The 21,348-nt window shown below is 37.4% G+C and overlaps 2 protein-coding genes across 2 annotated transcripts in view; one reads left to right on the forward strand and one right to left on the reverse strand.

Annotated features, from left to right (window-relative positions):
* Window positions 1–208: 208 nt before the first annotated feature.
* LOC106140177 (exosome RNA helicase MTR4) lies at window positions 209–9,473 on the forward strand. Its single transcript, XM_013341738.2, has 18 exons — window positions 209–395; window positions 483–605; window positions 768–1,010; window positions 1,345–1,519; window positions 1,834–1,945; window positions 2,349–2,551; window positions 3,072–3,315; window positions 3,661–3,851; window positions 4,003–4,104; window positions 4,321–4,494; window positions 4,933–5,035; window positions 5,814–5,986; window positions 6,313–6,507; window positions 7,095–7,336; window positions 7,572–7,808; window positions 8,128–8,290; window positions 8,583–8,745; window positions 9,293–9,473. The coding sequence occupies exons 1-18, from the start codon at window positions 304–306 to the stop codon at window positions 9,448–9,450; spliced, it is 3,093 nt and encodes a 1,030-aa protein (XP_013197192.2). The 5' UTR covers window positions 209–303; the 3' UTR covers window positions 9,451–9,473.
* A 3,108-nt stretch (window positions 9,474–12,581) lies between these two features.
* The window catches only part of LOC106140072 (voltage-dependent calcium channel subunit alpha-2/delta-3), a 57,739-nt gene continuing 48,972 nt past the window's right edge, over window positions 12,582–21,348 (reverse strand). The window contains exons 7-26 of the mRNA XM_060951195.1: window positions 20,849–20,962; window positions 20,437–20,632; window positions 19,857–19,993; window positions 19,454–19,534; window positions 19,286–19,366; window positions 19,133–19,207; window positions 18,887–18,901; window positions 18,543–18,653; window positions 18,002–18,215; window positions 17,779–17,824; window positions 17,517–17,689; window positions 16,939–17,029; window positions 16,591–16,623; window positions 15,357–15,470; window positions 14,880–15,150; window positions 14,304–14,555; window positions 14,113–14,227; window positions 13,514–13,835; window positions 13,019–13,205; window positions 12,582–12,702 (exon numbers count right to left, since the gene is read on the reverse strand). Of these exons, the coding sequence (XP_060807178.1) occupies window positions 12,610–12,702; window positions 13,019–13,205; window positions 13,514–13,835; window positions 14,113–14,227; window positions 14,304–14,555; window positions 14,880–15,150; window positions 15,357–15,470; window positions 16,591–16,623; window positions 16,939–17,029; window positions 17,517–17,689; window positions 17,779–17,824; window positions 18,002–18,215; window positions 18,543–18,653; window positions 18,887–18,901; window positions 19,133–19,207; window positions 19,286–19,366; window positions 19,454–19,534; window positions 19,857–19,993; window positions 20,437–20,632; window positions 20,849–20,962 (2,721 nt within the window). The 3' untranslated portion in view covers window positions 12,582–12,609. The remainder of the gene's footprint in view (window positions 12,703–13,018; window positions 13,206–13,513; window positions 13,836–14,112; window positions 14,228–14,303; window positions 14,556–14,879; window positions 15,151–15,356; window positions 15,471–16,590; window positions 16,624–16,938; window positions 17,030–17,516; window positions 17,690–17,778; window positions 17,825–18,001; window positions 18,216–18,542; window positions 18,654–18,886; window positions 18,902–19,132; window positions 19,208–19,285; window positions 19,367–19,453; window positions 19,535–19,856; window positions 19,994–20,436; window positions 20,633–20,848; window positions 20,963–21,348) is intronic.

Here is a 21,348-nt window from a genome sequence, read left to right on the forward strand (position 1 = left end):
TTGAAGTTATTATTTCAAAAATCTCGAAAGCTTAGAAGAAGAAGCTCAGTTTGCTAAAATCGTATCGAGTACTAGTAACTTCGATCAATAATATCGATATTTAGTGGCAAAGACAGCAGCAATCGATAGTTGATACTATAGACAAAATCGTGACTATCGATACTGTTGTTTTATTCAACTATCGATAGACTATATCGATAGGCAACAAAACACTAGTGTTTTCAACTTCAAGATTCTTAGATTGGTTATTTATTGGGATGGTGGGCAACTAATTTCATTCACAATTTTACAATTTAGAACACAATGGCTGATATTGATAGTTTGTTCGATTGTTTCGAAGAAAAAGAACAAAGTGAATCTGCTGTTCATTTCCCAAATCTGAAAAAAGAGGATCCGTAAGTTTTCTAACCTATAAAATATAAACCCTTAAAAAAAAGCTCTTGCTTACATACCTACAATCAATTGGTTTTGTTAAATTTCAGTCAACCATCTCAAGAACAGACAAGCAACAAACGACCTCATGAGCTGGTTGAGTATGCAGATACAAGTCAGGCAAAAAAAACAAAACCAGATGAAGATGATGCAGATTTGATTAGTGATATAAAGTAAGTATTGTGTTGTTTCCAATAAAGGACCATTTTATAGAAAATCACAAATTGTTGTTGGAGTGTAAGTTTACTGTTGTTTTATTGCAAGGATCACCTTTGAAGGTTGTTTCTGTTTATTTGCAACACTTTCTTAATAACATTGTTTTTAATTCTTTACAGTGTAGATCTCCTTAGTTCACGCATTGTGATACACACTTTAGAAACACATGAGGGATGCACACATGAAGTAGCTATGCCGCCAAACCATGAGTATGCACCACTCCTGCCTTTGACTTCGGAGCCCGCCAAACAGTACAGTTTCATATTGGACCCTTTTCAAAAAGAGGCAATAATGTGCATAGACAACTTGCAATCAGTATTAGTGTCTGCACATACTTCTGCAGGAAAAACAGTTGTTGCAGAGTAAGTAATGTTGAATTTTTTCTTACTATTGATAAGTTTTGGGAATTTCCAATATTCTTTTCAAAGCAAATTCCTATAGTTAGCCATCTTATGTGTTTGTTATATCCATTCAGTGGTTTGTCTTTCATATCAATCTAAGTCTACCTAATCTTGTAAAAAGATTTGTATTTTTGTTTCACAAACTCCAAAACTACTGGACCAATTTTGATGAACTTTGGGTTTGGTACAGACATAGATATAGAATATAATTTTAGCAGAAACATTATGAAAAAACACAAGTGAAGACCCTCATTTTTCATTGAGGAATGTTCCTTATCATCATTTTGTTTTTCAGATATGCTATAGCACTCTCTTTGAAAAACAAGCAAAGAGTAATATACACCACACCAATTAAAGCTCTATCTAATCAAAAGTACAGAGAGTTCTCAGAAGAGTTTCTTGATGTGGGTCTCATCACGGGGGATGTGACCATTAACCCTTCAGCATCATGTCTTATTATGACTACAGAGGTGGGGAATTGTTACTACTCTTATTTAGTGAATAATTGTAAACTTCTGCCTGTTGCTTTAAATCATACTGGCATGTAACGTTGTTTTGTTGTCGCCACAGTATATAAAGATAATTACTGAGTTTTGTAGTGTTCGGCAAATAGTATTAAAAAAATAATTAAACTTACCATATGACACATGTAATATTGACTCTTTAAATGTCTTTAATTCAAAATGTAAATGATTGTTTGAAAGAACACTGTATTTTTGTCACTCTCTATAGATATCTTTATGTCAGACTATTGTTTTGAAAATAATTCAAATTGTTATTTCAGATTTTAAGAAATATGTTATACCGAGGCTCTGAAATTATGCGTGAAGTTGGTTGGGTAGTTTTTGACGAAATTCACTACATGAGAGATAAAGAGAGGGGTGTTGTATGGGAAGGTAAGATTTTTATACTTCTTTAGTTCAATTAGTGAGAATGCCTACCACATTCTATTTTTTTAAAAGTTATTTTACTTTAAAAGTCATTTCTTCATCTGAGAACTACCAAATTAAAAAAAAAAGAAATTTTTAAAGTTTAATTTTACACAAATTTGTTATTTATGAGGTTTTAATTTTACTACGCGCAACTATTGACTTTCTTTAGAAACAACATTAAATAAATTAGGCTAGCAACCTGTCACTATTTGAATCTCAATTCTATCATTAAGCTCAACAGCTAAATGTGGCCTATCAGTCTTTTCAAGACTGTTGGCTCTGTCTACCCCGCAAGGGGAATAGACGTGATTATATATGTATGTATGCTTTCGATAAAATTGAGATGACCATAAGCTCTCTTTTTTAGAAACCTTGATTCTCTTACCGGACAATGTGCACTACGTGTTTCTATCGGCGACGATTCCGAACGCGCGGCAGTTCGCCGAGTGGGTGTGCCGCCTGCACTCGCAGCCCTGCCACGTGGTGTACACCGAGTACCGCCCCACTCCGCTGCAGCATTACATATTCCCCGCTGGTGGGGATGGCATTCATCTTGTGGTCGATGAGAAGGTGAGGTTTTCATTATGATTTTCGGTAACCTTGAGAAGTTGCTCGTGAGTTCCTGGCATTTTAGAACAGGACCACTTCATCTCTTTTCTGTGGATGTTGTATAAGGTGAATAAGAGAAGGGCTTATAAATTTAAGATTCTTCTGTTAGGTAAAGAGCTAGCACCTGTCACAATTTCCATCTTTAAGCTTTGTCTACCATGAAGGGATAAAGACGTGATTATATGTATGTATGAGAAGTTCTGAGAAAACCAGGGATGTTAAGCAAAGCCCTGCGCTTTGCTTTCTTATGATGCTGGGATGGTGTTACTGAAGCTGATCGAGCCCTTCACTTAGAAAAGGCCACAAACAAAGCCATTAAATCATAATTGTACATATGTGATGTTATAAAAGGTGAATAACTTACCCCTGGGACCTTGACATTAAACAATTTTTGTTTTATTAAGTACCCTGTACTTATAAAAGTTATATTTTAATGACAATAATTAAAATGTATCATTTACAAATTAAATATTATTGCTAGGGCCAATTCAAGGAGGACAATTTTAACACAGCGATGGCAGTACTAAGCAACGCTGGGGACGACGCCAAGGGTGACTCCGCCCGCGGCCGGCGGGGCGGAGCGCGCAACCACAACCAGACAAACATCTTCAATATTGTGAAGATGATCATGGAGAGGAATTTCGCGCCTGTCATTATTTTCAGCTTTAGCAAGAAGGAATGTGAAGCATATGCGATGCAGATGGCTAAACTGGATTTTAACACAAGTATGTAAATTAAAGAATTAGCCAACCCCCACTATATTAGCTTTAGCACACTTTCGCATCCGTGGAACTTTAGAGAGCCATATTGGGCTAGTGCATAGGTACCACAAGCAAAACAAAGAAATCATATTATCAACCAATCTTCGTAATTTTTTTTCTGATTCGTTTATATCACTCGTGTTTTTGCCTGATGCTATCAAGATCTTAAATAAGTACTGAGCTTCACATTTAGAACTGGATTTGTTTTATGGCTAAACAACAAAAGTGTAACCCATACATTCCATTCGGTATTCAATTAATTACTTAAGATACACAAATAAATATAAATCCTTGATATTTGTCTGACAGTTGAAGAGAAGAAATTAGTAGACGAAGTGTTTAACAATGCTATGGACGTGTTGACGGAGGAGGATCGCAAGTTGCCGCAAGTGGAGAATGTGGTCCCACTTCTGCGACGAGGTATAGGGATCCATCATGGCGGACTACTGCCCATACTCAAGGAAACTATTGAGATTCTATTCGGATTGGGGCTGATAAAGGTAATAAATCGTGTGTTGTGAATAAAAAATAATTCTAATGACATTTTTTTTAATTAAGGGTCCCTTGAGAGTTGATTGTATGGCAAAACTTTTTATCAATGAGTCTAGGTTCATGTGATCAGCAAGTCATTCATTAAGCATTTTGTTTCAGGCCCTTTTTGCAACGGAAACCTTTGCCATGGGTTTAAACATGCCTGCCAGGACAGTAGTGTTTACAAGTTGTCAGAAGTTTGACGGAAAGGATTTCAGATTTGTAAGTTTATAACTTTCAGAATTGGGAATAGAAATTATAAGTAACATATGTTTAAGTGTAAGAAGCAGCTGCAGACCAAATACATAGGTTATCGACGCAATTTTCAAATATAGATAATTACTAATAAAATATTTTATTTAAATTCGATTCAAAGGCTATTGTGTAGCCATAAAGCTGGGCACAATTTAGTTAATAAAATATTATAATTTCTGACAGATATCGTCAGGAGAATACATCCAAATGTCAGGGCGCGCTGGTCGCCGTGGTTTGGACGACAAAGGTATCGTGATTCTGATGATCGATGACAAGATCACGCCGACTGTCGTCAAGGGCATGGTGCAGGGTAAAGCCGACCCCATCAACTCGGCATTCCATCTCACATACAATATGGTGAGTAGTGATCCATTTACATAGATTCGACAAGATATGACTGGAATTGCCTTGTGTGTGAAAGCAGGATAACAATCTATTAGACCCGTATTCTCGCCAGGTTAAGTGTATAATTTTAAGTACAATTTTAAATTCAATTCAATGCTGCAATCAACTTTTATGCCCAAGTTTGTAGGGTATGTAATTTTTTATTTACAAGTTTCGCATAATAATAAAAAATAGTGATTGTGAAATTGAAGTATAACCTATGATATTTATTTTAAATTATTTGATTATACATAAATTTATTCTAAAGCTATACTTAAATATCGAACTCTTGTATCAAACAAAGTGATTTTACAAGATGCAAAAAATATATATAATAATACTACGTAAAAATTAATTTTACAAATAACTGATTTCATTGTAATCGTCATTTAAAAACATGTATTTTAACAGGTATTAAACCTGCTGAGAGTGGAAGAAATCAACCCAGAGTATATGTTGGAGCGGAGTTTCTTTCAATTCCAGAATCAAGCTGCGATTCCTGACCTTATTGACAGTAAGTTCAAAACAGTGGCAAGCGCTTTACACAGGGGCTATACAGCGTTTTTCTTATTTAAGGACATAGCACATCATGAATACGGTTAATTTTATATAATATACAACCAACAAAATATTCTCTAGGTTAATATAAAAAGATAAAAATCCTCAAACAAAATAGTGCATAAAGTAATGTATAGGTGCGCTCGGTATGCTTCCAGCGAGACGGCTCGCGACCGGCACCGCCGCGTTGTCGGATTCACACGCTTCTTATTTTTGTTGGAAAGTTAGGTAAAATTTTAACCCCTTATTTTATCTATCGATTTAACCTGTCAGTTACCAGCCATACCACACCTAGAAGCCGTTTTTGTTTAATGTTAGTTGTAATATATACCTTTAATAACCTTCTACTTTTAATGGGTTTCCTCCGGACGGCCTGCAGACTCTAGAACTAAGTATCTTACTAGCAAATAATAAATATAAATAAATAAATATATATTATTAAATTACACAGATTGAGTTAGCCTCGAAGTAAGTTCGAGACTTGTATTACGAGATACTAACTCAACGATACTATATTTTATAATAAATACTTATATAGATAAACATCCAAGACTCAGGCCAATCAGAGAAAGTTCGTTTCTCATCATCCCTGGCCGGTAATCGAACCCGGGACCTCCGGTGACACAGACAAGCGCACTACCGCTGCGCCACAGAGGCCGACAAAAAATAGAGACTTGTTCTCTTTCAAATTATTATTTAGATCATTAAAACCTCTTTTATTTTATCTTTGCCAGAGGTGAAGGCGAAGCAGAAAGAGTACTCTGTAGTCAGCGTAGAACAAGAGCACTCTATAGCAGCGTACTGCAGTCTCCGTTCACAGTTGCAGCTGTTGGGAGCGCAGTTCCGCTCCTACATTACTAGGCCCGAGTACCTCAAACCTTTCCTACAACCAGGCAGGCTTGTTAAGGTACTTATAGGTGATATTGACGTCAGTGTGGAATATTTCCAATAAAAGTCGAGAAATTATCAACAAAACGTTGAAAACAATTTTTTCCTTGCGCTTTTCAATAGCTAAAGATTTTACAAGTAAAGAGCATAGCTAATTAATTCTTTTTTTAAACTGATTTACACAAATACCTATAAGAATTGTTTTTATACGACTATAATTTATAACATTTTTGTATTTCGAATAAAAGAAAATTCACGTGAATCGCGCGTTTCGTCGTACTCGTTCTTAAATTTATTTAATCGCGAATAAAGCGCTTGATATCCAATAAAAACATTTTATTCTAGGTTAAAACAGAAAAATACGAGTACGACTGGGGTATAATAGTGAACTTCCGGCACAAGACGAAGGGCAAAGGCAAGAGGCCTCAAGAAGAGAATCCGTTGACCGCGGAGCAGGCGATAGTTGTGGACATTCTGCTGCACGTGAAGAAACCGCAGTCTGGAGATGCGGATACAAATATTCCATGCCCTCCGGGAGATGTGAGTTCTGGCTGCATCTGTATTATATATTTCTTTTTTTTATTTTTATTTATCTCGTGTTATGCGAAGGTACGTCTTTACTTTTTCATATCGTTTTCTGGCGTCGGTGATGGAAAGAGTGGCTACTGGAATACAGTGCCTGCGCAATAAAGTGTGTGTGTTGTTTTTATTTATTGCACAATAAAAAATAACAAAAGTCGGACTCAATGCCGTTTGGCAATCTCTACCAGTCAACCAGCTGACCAAACAGAAAAAACTTTAAGTTGGTGGTACGATAAATTGCACATGCATACTGAAAAATACATACATTATAAAAAAATGCATAAATACATACAAGATACATAATATTATTTATTATAAAATACATATAGGTACATACATACATACAATATCAAATTAGGATGACCCATTATTGATCTGCCGAAGAAACAATCCATTCACAGCACGTTGTTTTCAAATGATACCTACTATTTGGTAAAGGTTCAACGGCCGTTTTGATTTTTTAGTTTTAAGAAGGGAGAGTGGTTCTATTTTTTCTGCCTGTTGATACCATACGACAAAGATTTCTTTTTAATTCGGACTCACAGACCGGCGAAGTGGAAGTTGTTCCAGTCCTACACACGCTCATCTACCAAGTGAGTTCACTGCGCGTGTACTACCCTAAAGATCTACGGCCGCCTGACAGCCGAAAGTCCGTCCTAAAGACCATAGGAGAAGTCAAAAAAAGGTTCCCTAATGGCCCGCCGCTGTTGAACCCCATTAAAGATATGAAGATTGAGGATAAGGTTTTTACAGAATGTGTTGAGAAAATTAAAGAATTAGAAGAAAGGTGAGTAACAGTTTTGATTTTTCTTGTTCAATAGTTTTAATGAAGACAAAGTTACAAGGAAATGAAGAATCCCAATATTCAGACATTGCCTTTTTTAATTGAATATGTTGGCTTGACTTTGAATACATATGCTCTATAGTTAAAAAATATATGATTCATATACCTATTTCTTCGTTTGTTATATACCTACTTTCACTATTATTTGATAACAAACAACAAACCGTCATTTATGCAGATTATACGCACATCCCCTCCATAACGACAAGAACCGTGGGGCGCTAACAGCAGCTTACGAGCGGAAACAAGAACTGTATGAAGAATTAATCGCGGCCAAGGCGGAGTTGAAGAAAGCCAAGAGCATATTACAAATGGACGAACTCAAGAAGAGGAAACGTGTGTTACGTCGAATGGGGTACTGTACGGCCGCTGATGTTATTGAACTGAAGGGCAGGATAGCTTGCGAATTAAGTAGGTTAGTGTGCAAATTAGTTTTTATCAGTTTGTGTCTCTGGTTTGGGGCTTGCTCGGTGTAAAAAAGCATGATACTGATTGTATCTGTAATCATTTGTTGAGGCTATTTATTAAGATTATTTGATGTATCTCTTTTTACAGTCTGTAAAATATTTATCGCGCGATAAAAATGCCAGCCCGCTGAAGTACTTAATTACAACCTAAATATTTGACTTTAAAATGTTACCGTGGCTGCGTATTTGCTTAAATTAATCTGGTTTAGAAGAAAAATTGTTTTCGGATTAAGTTGTTTGTTCATTAACATACATAATAACTTCCAGCGCGGACGAGCTGCTCCTGACCGAGTTGATATTCAACGGCGTGTTCAACACACTGACCCCGGAACAGAGCGCCGCGCTCGTCAGCTGCTTCGTGTGCGACGAGAACTCCTCGCAGCTGTCCGCCGCCGGGGAGGAGCTCAGGGGAGTGCTGAGGCAGCTCCAGGTATCACACAATCATTTTAATAAGTGTTTATTACAAGTTATTACGTAATAGCTTGATATTGCCTTGGATGATTTGTATCGCAAAATACTCGAAAATAATGTCAAAACTAAGCACCTTATGTAAAATACCGTAAATTTCCCTTCTCGCAGCAATTCCGGGAAATTCTTAGTGCATTCCTAGACCATTTGGAAACTCTATGCCATATTTCAAATCTCTAGACGAAGCGGTTTGGGTTGTTTATATATACAATAGAAGAAAATGGAGGACATTTTTAAGAGTTTGATTATTTTAGGAATACGCGCGCAGAATAGCAAAAGTCTCGATCGACGCCAAGATGGATCTCGACGAAGACGAGTACGTCAGCAAGTTCAAGTCTACGCTCATGGATGTGGTGCTCTCCTGGGCTAAAGGCGCCAGCTTCCTGCAGATCTGCAAGATGACCGATGTGTTTGAAGGTTAGTGTAGTTTGTTACCCCACTACTAATATTCCTACATTATCTAAGCCTTATAGTTATTGGGCTTGAATCTTTCCAACCTTGTGTATACCTATGTAGATCATCACCCCTGGCCTGGTTTATCCAGAGCGTTCACACTCAGGAGTCCGAGATCTGCTTTGATTACGATCTTGGAGTGTGTAGTTAAACGAAGCGATACTCATCTGACCTCGACTGCAGAGAAACCTTTTTGAGCTTGGATTATGATTAAACACCTAGTTGCCTGAACGTGCATTGTGAAGGTTTTCTTATGATGTTAGAAGTCACCGTATGAGAATTGGTTAGAATTAAAATTGATGTACAAGACTCGTCTTTGGTACACGGTCGCGGCTGGATTCGAACCGTGTATCTTAAAATGGTTTATAAATTGGTTGCCTTAACCACTCGACTTTACTGGCGACGTGATGATCTTTCCTACCGTGTGTAATTTTGTGCATTTGATCGAGAATTTATTGATATCCTCCAGTTGGTTATCTTTTACATACTCAAAGGCTCAACTTTGTCTCAGGGTCAATAATCCGCTGCATGCGTCGTCTCGAGGAGGTTCTTCGGCAGCTGTGCCAAGCTGCCAAGAACATCGGCAATACAGACTTGGAGAATAAGTTCAGTGACGCCATCAAATTGCTCAAGAGAGACATTGTGTTTGCAGCCAGTCTTTACATGTGAATCAATATAGGTTTTTATATGTCTATTTTGTTTTATTATCCGCTTTTTTGTTGTTGCCATGTGGTATTATACATATTGTTTTTGCCAGAGTGGAAAGCGTGGACCGTCAATATAGGAATTTCCAATAAATCAAACACAAAATCACAATGTTATAAGAGAACTTTATTGTTGTAATTACTGTATATCTATAGCATGAACTGGCAAGTAACAAAAGAACAGTATTTAACTAGAATTACACTAGAGAACCATGTTCAGAATCGGCCGTGCCCAAATACAACTACTCATTAAACTAATACATGAAAAACAAATTTGAAAACAGTGACACCGAAATCGATATGGAATTTTATTACAAATTTTGAATATACTCCTAAAAAGCTTGAACAAGGGAACGATCGACATATTTATTAAACTAACGGATTCGAACCTTGATTTCATAGAAAAATGTACCTTAGTCGCGGCTATTTAGTTTAATCAGTCATTCAATTGAATGGTACGAAATTTATATAACTTTATAATTTTTATAGTTGTTTATGGTTCTCGTGACAAACGATGATAGTTACATTTAAAATGTGTCCTTTATTAAACTGAGTAAATTATATTTACAGTGGGCCACAAAGAAAAATAAACTTCGTATCGTAGACGTATCGAACGTGGTATGCATTACTTTGTGGCCCACTGTCCATATTTGTAAACAACAACAAAATTGTCAGTGCCGGTGATGACCAAAACTTACTTTTGGCGGACTGCCGATTTTTACGTTAACAATCTAACTTATTTTTCGGTTTTCAATAAAGTGACTTGATTAACTCAATTAGCGGCGACACACATTGATAAAAGTGGAAATATCACTGTATCTCTTAAAAAGTTATTGTACGTACGAATCTAGACGATAACTAGAGGCGTCCCTCTAACACGTAAAGATCACAATTGAAAATATTTAAAACCACTTACGCTATAGTCATTTGGTGCCTGAATTGATATGTCCGAGAACTAAACGCGAAATAAACGCTAATTCTGTCTAGCTATTACGTTTCGAGTAACTAAACGAGGTATTTGTTTTGTGTCTATGTTATTTCGAACTAAATCCCGCAAAGTGCAAGTAAAAATATCTGCACGCACAAGATGCGAGCTCGCCTATTCTATGATAAGTATACGCTATTATTATCATTTAATACTTAACGTTACAGTAAACACTCTCGGGCGCGCTGACTGCTATGGAAGACTCGACGCTTACTATAAGCACTTTCAATACGTTACCAGTCGCTCGCCACTCACCATTTAAAACGATCTCTACGCCATTATATCGACTCCTTACTGTATTATTTATACAAAATGTACAATTTCTCAAAAGCGCCCTCGACGATTCTGTTTTACGCGTGAATATGTATATGTAACGACTTGATTATGTATGATTTGATAATACGACGTGTATCGGCAATAGTAGGTGGCCCAGAAAACAATTTAGCTGCAACGTAAAGGGGCGATCAATTTCTTAAAGATTTAATGATCGTATACATTCTAGGCATTACACAATGAATAACGTCTGCTTAGATATCAAAAAATTTAGGAAAGCCAGGTGCTTACTATGATCGATACACTGCCGACAGAATTCGCAGCTTGCCATTGTCCTACATATACATAAACTATCGGTCCCGTCGAATAAAATACATTAGTCGAGAAAAAAAAAACAATCTCCGATGTTTGGCACGCGATATCTGATAACTATTTGTAATATTTTTTGTACTATTTCAAAATATTCCCGCAGGTAAAGATATGGCGGCAAACGGACAACAGCAAGCCACCCTATAAACTTTACGATTATGACTATTCGATATGATATATGTAGGTAGTTATCAAAAGTCTATTCATTTATGTAGGTATATGGATCTGAACTTTATTCCTATTTAACATTCACATTTATGTTAGGTACAAACGAGTTATATACTTACGTTTACTCTTCTACACCACCAAACGCTTTACGTATGAAAGTAGAATAAAATATGTGGCCTCAAGTCCAGGAACAAGATTATGCAAATAAATTATTTTATGGGTCGATATGACGTAGTTATAACCACAAAGTCGAATTAAACGTCTTTAACATTAGCAACACACGTTCTTAAATGTAGTAGGCCATTTAAGTAAGTAAAATATTTACAATAAAAATATGAAACCGTTTACAGTTTCCTCAATACGATATTATTCGAAGATTAGGCGAGAAAAATACTAACAACTAGATGAATGGAAAGTCCGAGAGTCGGCGTCGTGGCGTCATTGAACGATTCTTCATTTAATCACATTTATTGTCAAGTGTGGTCGACTATCCAATCCAGCTAACTCATACACCGAGCGGTATGACTTCTGATGGTAACGTGCCATGCCGCTGGCCAAAATGTCATACAGTTGCAGGAAGCGTAATGTATGACCACTCGGCCACGATACTCTCCTCTGACTTCATGACTTTTATATAATTATTACACAGGCACACATAAAATTAGCAAATGAAATGCCTACAAACAAAATAGTCTTATATACATCAACTATGCAACTATTCAATAAGATTGCGATTAATATTATAAATGACAGTTATCGAGAAACAAATCGAGTAATGTTCAACATAGGTAAATTTTTCTAAAACAGTTTCAAACGATATTATCTTTACATTAATTATCTTTAATACCTATTAACATTAGCTATAATTTATAAGATCTCCAAGTTTGTGATAATCTTCAATTAAGTTTAACAAGATATTCGTTACCTACCTATTTACTGTATGCGCCTGCAATAGTTACAATATGAACGTGACAACTCAACCAGAGGGGAAAATACATTTAATTTATTATCGTATCCTAAATCGAATAGATAATCCTGTCTCAAAACAAGATCGAAAGTTCATTTGGTCGGACCAAAACTTCAGTCGGTAAAATAGATCAAAACTCTTAACCATCGCGCTTCGCGTGACTTGCACGCTTTATCCTACCATCACACCATTCGTAACTACACCACATTTCATACAAACGGTCCTCAATCACACACGAACAGTGAACACTGTTGAACGGCGGCCGATCCCATATTTTCTTGGCGGATGCTTTATCTGGTCGAGTACTATGAGCATCTCTTGGTTGTTCTCGGCCGCGTGGTTTAAAGTTGAAGTTGCAGCAGTCACGTGCAGCAAAGCCGTAGCAGCAGTGCCGCCACTAGTGCCAATAACGGTTGTATTCGACCGCCACGACCGCATGATTGGATTTCGATTTCCTGGAAAAGGTTTCATGAGATTTTTATCCGGTTTTCTCAAGAATAGAATAAATGAGATCATTCATGATTACGAAAATAAATTAAAACCTTAATAGTGGGTGAGCCTCCTACTTATATGCGGGCGCGATTGTCCGGAAGTTTGGAGTCCCACGCGCACTGCTTGTCGCTGTCACATATACCTAATCTTGTCTGTAATGGCGTTAGTTTATATGAAATGAGTCTTGATTTTACTCGCCACAGCGCGACAGTCTGTCTCACTTTTCGGCTGGTACTAAGGTTGGGATTTGGCATGAGTTTTTGATGTAGGTATACTTACCTCGGGATGGTAAGAGAGGCAGTGCGAAGGTCGTCGTCGGTGCGCGAAGGGCGGCGCTCGGCGGCACGCGGACCGCGCGGGGGCCTCGCGCGCGCGCACGTCCAGCCGCTTGGAGCCGCACGGGCAGAGCGTGTCCACCACTAGTAGGATCAGGTTGCTGTGCGGGATCTTCTGCACGCTGAACGGCCTGGTGATAGAACGAGAGCGGTGTCGGAGTTAAAAAGCTGAAGCGGTTTCACCAACGACAGAGGGGCCTGGAAGAATTTGCTTAACCAGGCTCACTCAGGGCTATGACACTTTAGACTTAACGTTTAGTTGCTTATCATACTGAATGAGTGTGAACCGAAGACTGAAGAATCACTGATTTCTTGTTTGTGATCATTGGCCGTTTGAGATTCTTTTTTTTACAATTTAATTGTCGAAAGTGTTTTAAGATTAGGATATAGGAACGTACCTTACTTACACAATTTTCCTTATATACTTTAAACTACTTACCTCTCGCATCCTGAGTTATGGCAGTTAGTAAGTTTTCCTTTGAGCGGCTGCGCTGCATTCAACCTTGTTGACTGAAGCGTGAACAACTCTGCGCTGGTCACACACGGCCTTACAGCCGCTGACCGGGCGGCTTCTCTTGGTGGTTCTCTCGCAATATTAGCGCCCCCTCCACCTCCTCCCCTTGAAGGTTCAGCCCCTCCCCCTTCGGTACTCCCACTCCCTTTGCCAATCCCGTCTAGAATGATCTCGTATGTGCCCCTGTCTCGATCGATTTCTTCGTCATTGCCTAAGCCTGGGTCGGTTTCGTAGTCTTCATAGTCAGCTGGAAAAGATAACAAGAGTATTTTGTGAGTGCCTGATCTCTCATATTTGCATTTGCCAGTTGCACCATCAGATGATATGATTTGATGTCAGCTTTCTTTAATTTATTTCTACACTTCGACAGGTGTTCGACATTTTATATTTTAGGAGTAATAGTTCTCAAACCAAGCAGCGAAGTCGAGGCTGTCATTAGGTTATTTATCTAGTTAATATAAATATTATTCTGTTAATTCATTCAAAGTTAAAAAAATATAATAGAGAAGTAAGAAGATGCTTACCAATTTCTTCATCCACATATGAATGTGCTCTACCGCGTACTGATTCCCAAAGTGGGAACCAAACTGCTATCAACTTTGCGATGTACCCTCCAAGCCAGGACAGAGGTTTCATCGGCTGAAAAATAAACCTCATTAGGTAAAACCCCAAAGACCAAACAATTAAAATTACACTTTAAAAAGAATACACTTACCGTTAATTTGTTAACGCCACCGCTAAAAGGGTTCTTAGAATCAGGACATCGTCCCTGATGGTCGTGAACCGTTATTTTCTTGTAGATTCGGTCCTGAACTAATGAGTCCATGATAGTTCCGTCCACTTGTCCGAAAAACCTGCCCGTTTGCGAGACATCTTCGGACAGAATTATGAAGCCGTTGTCGTCTAAGATATAACAGTCCAACTCGTCGCCAGCGCACGTCTTTTTACACACGCTTCCTGCCGTGCACTGTTGAAAAATAATTTCTTGTAAATGCAAGAAATAAAAGGTCACGTTCAGCTGTTTGGCCCAAAATAATAGAATTGAGATTCAAATAGTGACAGCTTGCTGGTCCATCGCCTAAAAGAAGAATCCCAAGTTTATAAATCTAACCCTTAGTCGCCTTTTACGGCATCCATGGGAAAGAGATGGAGTGGGCCTATTCTTTTTTTTTTTTTTCGCCGGGTATCACACGTCACACGTTTATTGCGCATATAAAGTTGAATTTTTTTTATTTATTTATTTTTTATTTATCGAACTACTTTTCTACTCACGAAAATTTACAATATTTACCGTTGATGTGACATTGAGGAAATGTTTCGCTAGCGAGTCCAGCTGGAAGTGAAGTCCAACTACTGCTGCCGGTGCCCGATGACCTTTCGACGCCACAAACACCGCATGCGTGGCCAGAACCAAAGGCGGCCTTCCAGAAAGGTCGTCCGCTTCGGAACCGTCCCGGAAAGGCACGGAGAACACGAAACTCTCCGGCTCAATAGAATGATGCTCCACTGCTCGGCGGTACCACTCGGAATCGAAAGCACGGGCGTATTTCTCGCTGAAATGCCTGGAATGCGAGAACATTTATTAGGAAGTGAAGGATCGGCGCTAACCCACAATATAAATTGATAATAGTGATCGATAGTGGACATTTTTGTAGATTTTTAAACAAGCCGAGGTGTTTCAGAACTACCATCCAACCAAATGGTTCTATATATGCCTGGTTTGAACCAAAACTTTCCTTTAAGAATTTTAAATACAAAATGCTATTACGGTTCTGCGGAGTCAGCGGTACGGGAGGTGTTGCTGTTCTCGGTCCACTTGAGAAGGCCGCTGCGCGTGGCGATGAAAGAAAGCGTCACCACAAACTTGTGGAAGCGGCCTTGTCTGCAATAGAAGATCACGATTAGACAGGATTTGGTTGAGAGCACAGTAGCTAGAAACCATTATGCAATGGTTGGCAATGGCAATGTTAGGAATGATGTTTGTTTAATTATACTTTTCATTCATTCCTTCATTCTTGGTCAAAGGAAAGAAAATTTATGGTCTTTTTGAGATTGTTGGTAGTGATGGTCATTCCTACAGTAAATATCAATTGAATATAAAATGTTTCCAACCATCATCATCCATCCGGTATTTGTTACGGTCGAGTTCACAAACCAAATGTTTTCTACAATCTAAAGCCGTGATGTATACTATAATACAGGCATCGTCTGTAACTTTGTTTGTTTATAAGTGCTAATATTCGAAAATACTGAACCGATCTGGGAAATTCTTTCGCGTTGAAAAGGTGTCATAGGCAAACGAGCAAATCTGTGGCAGACCGCTAGTACCATATTAGGATTGTCTCTCGTCTCCCAATTTCTATTTATTTATCATTTTAAGCATCATTTCTGGGATCTTATACTACTTCGCAAATTCCATAACAAATTCCCATTGTTCTCTTTTGAACTAAATGTTATACATATTATAAAATACACAAACCTTCCTTTGAAAGCTAAAAAAGTAATATGTGTCGTACGTTGTTTATGTATTCGTATTCTTATATACAATTCCTATATACTTTACCTGAATCCAGACTTGCTAATTACTTATTTGTTAGTAAATTTAGAAAAAAAAAACAATCATGTAACTGTGGTTTCTGAAAATTAGATTTAATTGAATAGGACGGAGAAGAATCCTTTTATTATACATTTTTTTTTAATTTAATGTTTCGTGATTGTTTTTTTTATATATGGCTTATTGACAATAAAAGTGCATTGTGCTTGTGTTGATAAATTTATGTGTATGCAATCGGTATACTTGTCTTAATTAACTTTAGTCATAAATGTATTCGGCGTCGTCACTCGTAGTTTTAGCATCAAACATCAAACTTATACGTTTCCATTTTGCGTTTTGCAGATCATATTTACCAAAGCCTACGGCACTCGGTGAGTCAATTTGTTCATCCTAGCAGCATGTCAAACTCATATCTACTGAACGATTTTGAGATTCTTTGTTACGTTACCTTGTAAGAAGTGCCATTAAAGTTGCTATCGGGCTATTCGTGTGACAAACACATAGAAATTAGTGATCAGCGTAATAAAGTGCAATAGAAATAATATTATTTATTACTCATTAATTTCATGCTTACTTTTTTTTTTTTTTTTTTTACTTTTTTTTTTTTTTTTTTTTTCTTTTTTTACTTTTTTTTACTTTACTTTTACTTTTTTTTTAGGTGTTACTGAGGGCACCAATCTCGGTCCATTGAAAACCATGTTTCAGTTGTAGTATACGTACTCGTAGGTGCACGAGTTTCAGTTTGAAGTTTGGTAATTTATGCGATAAACATGCTCAAATTTGAATATTTACTTACTGTGAGTGATGGCTGGCATGTCCAGTGTGAGCGTCCAATTCTTTTATTACCATTGCATCACGAATAAGCGATTGTACTAAAGTTTTGTCACCTGAAAAGGAAAACAAAGCCATTGTTAATAAAGCAAGTGAATTTGTTGTAGTTATTTTTTTCTTCTTCTACCAATCATGATGTTAATCTCAAATATGCTGATGTTATCCAGTCATAATAAATATGTTAGTCAGATGTTATTTTGTTTAGCATAATCGTATACTTTAATTAGTTCTAGTTCTGGTTCTAGCGAGTTAATCGTTTGATCCGTTGTTGGAGGTTTGTTTGTTATCGCATAAAATGGAACTTAAAATACACTAACAGTTATAAGAGTTCCTTCCTTTCCTGAAACAGCGGTCGCAGTGACAAGAAGTGTAACAGTTGTCGTTCTGCCATGTTGAATGAAATGTATGTTGAAACTTACAGTAATATCTAGGAGTTACTATTCCGTTTCATGTGCGCGTCGCAGCGATATCCACTTCCATCCCGGCCACCTCACGCGGAAAATGTAGCAGTTGTTTTCTGCCAAGTTGAATGTTGAAACTTACAGTAATAAGAATCCCTATCTTGCTTCTTGTGCGCGTTGTGCAGCGTTAGAGCGCGCGGTCGCAGCGACATCCACTTCCATCCCGGCCTCCCCGCGCGGGACAAGAAGTGTAAAAGCTGTTGTTCCGCCGAGGTGAATGTTTGGTCTGATGTTGAGGCGTATTCGCAGTACACCCTGGAGACAACAGGGCTATTAGTGAATCTGTTAATTAGCAAGTTTATATTTCAGAAATTGAACTTTCTAGATAATATATATAAACTTACCAGTCAGGATGGATTTTCCAGTTATCGCCTTTGAAGTATTCCGTCACTGTGGAAAAAGTAATTAACTGTAGTGTAAAATGTAATAAAACGACAAAGTGTACTCGTAGATGATGATGAAAAAAAGTTGAGTGAGATTTGATTGAGAGGGACTGTCTTTATGGCATGCTATACATATTCGGTGAAATGATTAAATGATCAATTTTGAAATTAACAAGATACTTACCATTAATAAGACTATGTTTTACTTCCTGCTCCGCCTGCAGTTCATACATGCCATATCCATCTGGCAACACAGCTGCCAGCGAGTAAGGGGTGCCATCCACTGGGCTGTAGAAATATCGTTGCCGTCTAGTGGCGACTCGCCTCATGGCATCATATTGAACCTTTACCCCAATTTCAGTTTCGCCTTCGCGCTGTTCAATCATGTCGTGGCGGAGCTGCAAATAAAGTTTTTGTAAGGATCATGATTCGTTACATGCAATTGTTTTTAAAAAACATCATCGTTTTTATTTGTTTTTTCACAAGATGCAGTGGAAACAAAATGTTGATATAAGGATGGATGTGTGATATTTCCAGCATTCCTTTTTAATTCACAAAAATTATTATTATCTATATTACGTTGAAATTACAGTGATTTCTAAGTTCCTAGTTATTATTATACTTTCACCGTTTACTTAAGAGTCATTTATATCATTGTTATAAGAGTTTACAAGTTGCATCATGTTAAAGCAAATAAAAGCATGTCGTTTACATTGTGCACTTACATCAAGTAACAGCGAGGTCAGGTTGACCCTGGAGTTCTCGTCTGCGTCCACCAGCAGCTCCACGTCAGTAAGGTCTATACTGGAGTACAGTGGACGTAGCGTTTCTGTGTACTGTAATATACATTGTCATATGATAAAAATAGCTCTCCATTCAAAAATATAGTATAATCCTGATTGTATAATATTGTACATATTTTGTTTTCTTTTTCTTTTTTTTTAACAAATGGCGGCGTTGTTATGTCTCAAAATTTAACATCTTTAAGCATACGGTATACATTTCGTATCAATTTTTCGATTGCAGTATTTATAGTTGACATTAATTTTAAAGACTTTGTTTTACTCACTTCTTCATTCGTGTGCTGAAATAGAAAGAAATATATTTTAATGCTTAAAAGTAGGTATATTCCGTAGAAATAACTACAAATGAATAAACATAATATACGGGACAAACACAATATGTACTTTGTTTTTAATACACATACAATATAAACATGTAAATTTCTTTATCTCCCGGTAATACAGAAAAAGATAACTTCATCTCTTATTTTATCCTACCGTAAAGTTTAAAATAACTCTACTAAGATGCTTACCAGAGGCCTTAAATCTGGATGATACAACACATGCCCGTTATTGTCCACCATGAAGGAGTAGCCGTTTACCCCAAGCTGGAAATAATATTATTTATTAATTTTCATCTCCATTTAAAATTGAATTTACAAGTGTTTGTGTAACAATGCATATACCTTATATGGTGGCACGAGCTTCTTTATTTGATCGACAGGCACGTCAGTCCCCACCACACCCAATAAGTTTGCTTCTCTTTGCTGGAAAATAATAAATTTATATTTATTTTTATTCTTTGGTTCACCTGATTATACAGATAAAAATAAAAATCAGTTGTGCTCGCTTACCGTGTGGTTTCTCCTGTCGAAGATAGGAACCGACACGGAGGTCATGAGTTGTCCCATGCCGTCGTTAGAAAGGCTGCTACTCTGTAATTGTAATAAAGAAAAAAAAACGAATACTAAATTTTATCATATTTACGCAACTTCAAAAAAGAAACTAAATAGTCATATATGGTCGCATTGCATTTTAACTGTGAAAATTAACTGTGTAAAAGGTGCCCAAGGGAAATGCTTATAAACAAAGGATTCCTCTTTTAGGCGTTGGGCTCGCAACCTGTCACTTTGAATCTCAAATCATAAAGCCATACAGCTGAACGTGGCATTTCAGTCTCTTCAAGACTGTTGGCTTTGTCTACCCTGCAAGGGATGTAGGCGTGACTATGAATGTATATTGTTTATAACACCATACCTTGCCTCCCACGTAGACGGGGCTCCAATGCACGGGGTGCACAGTCTGGTACATGACGAGCGGCCGAGCAAGGACTTCCACCAGGTGGAGGACTTTAGGCCGGATCTCTGAGTGCTCGTTTATTGATACGTGAAATCCTGAAAATTATTTATTTGTCAAAATACTCAAAATAACTACATATTTTGAAATAAATTACACATATGAAGCAATATTTAAACAAAGTTATGAATGAATGAATGATTTATTACGCAATGAATGAGTTATATTACAGTTGTTACATTTGTTTTAAGCACTAAACATTCAGCCGAAGTTGGCATGCTATGGTATGATATGGTAAAACAAGAAAGTTCGGGTAAGTAGTTGTTGATAGCCCGAGTTTGACCAAAGTGAACTAAGTTGGTGGACCAGAAGGTCTGACTGAATTTAAAATAGCTCTCTACATGTCAGTTCCATAGTTATGGTGCATTTGATAGTGACTTCAATAATGATAAGGTAGTTAATTTTTGAAGAAATTTTTTGTACTTTTTTGGTTGATGTATGATCTTTTTAACTTTCTAGATCTTTACTATTTTTATCTTACCCTTGTTAGTGCACGCCATGTCCTTCATAGTATGTCCGGATGCAGCATCTCCTCCCACCCTGTACGTGAAGATGCGCACGGGCATATGCGGCCAGTTCCAAGTCCTGAACACCGCCTTCACGCCGCCCGCGCCGCCGCCGGCCCCCACCACGGCTATTGCTTGGTTGCATTGACATCCTTGGCCGGTACGGTTGTACTGTTAAAAATATTTGGATTATACAACTAGATATATAGTAAAGAATAGGAAATTAAATAAAATAATTAGAGTAAATAAGACTTCACGTTATTCTAGCCGTAACTTGGCAAGTAGTTGCATGGGGAAGGACAAACAATAATGTTTGTGAATGTATGATACTGCAGTGACATTGGAGAATTAATCAAAATTTGTAAAACAGGTGTTATTAAAATTTACCCTGTGTAATATCTCGAAGGCGGTAGTCAGAGCTCCTGTCAAATTGGCTACGCCGCCAGAAGCCTCGGCGTTCCACAGAGAAGTTTTCAGGTCTCTTATTGTTTCAGGAATGGCCTGTTAACAAATTAGACAATATAAATAATAAGGATAGATTTCTGTGCAACAAACAGATATAAATTGTACCGCGAAACTCATCATTTGCACGCTATTATTCCTAGTTCGGATTAGATAAGACACGACATAGCATTGCAGTTGAATAATGCGGCTCCGTTACTGTAGGCAATAAAGAATCGAAAATAGTTCACCTTGGTACGTTCTACTTTATATCGAACTAAAAACGAGGCTACATTGTATAGGAACTTAGTTTGTATCTAAGCTATATGAAGGTTGCGGTTCGCTGCAACTAACAACCTTGAGTCTCCGTGAAAGCCTATTGTGAGAAGTGGCTCTTTGATTTATGTAGCTAGAAGATAGGCTATTAAAATCGAAGTTTCTATAAG

Source organism: Amyelois transitella, chromosome 3 (assembly GCF_032362555.1).
Source record: "Amyelois transitella isolate CPQ chromosome 3, ilAmyTran1.1, whole genome shotgun sequence".
NCBI lineage: Eukaryota > Metazoa > Arthropoda > Insecta > Lepidoptera > Pyralidae > Amyelois > Amyelois transitella.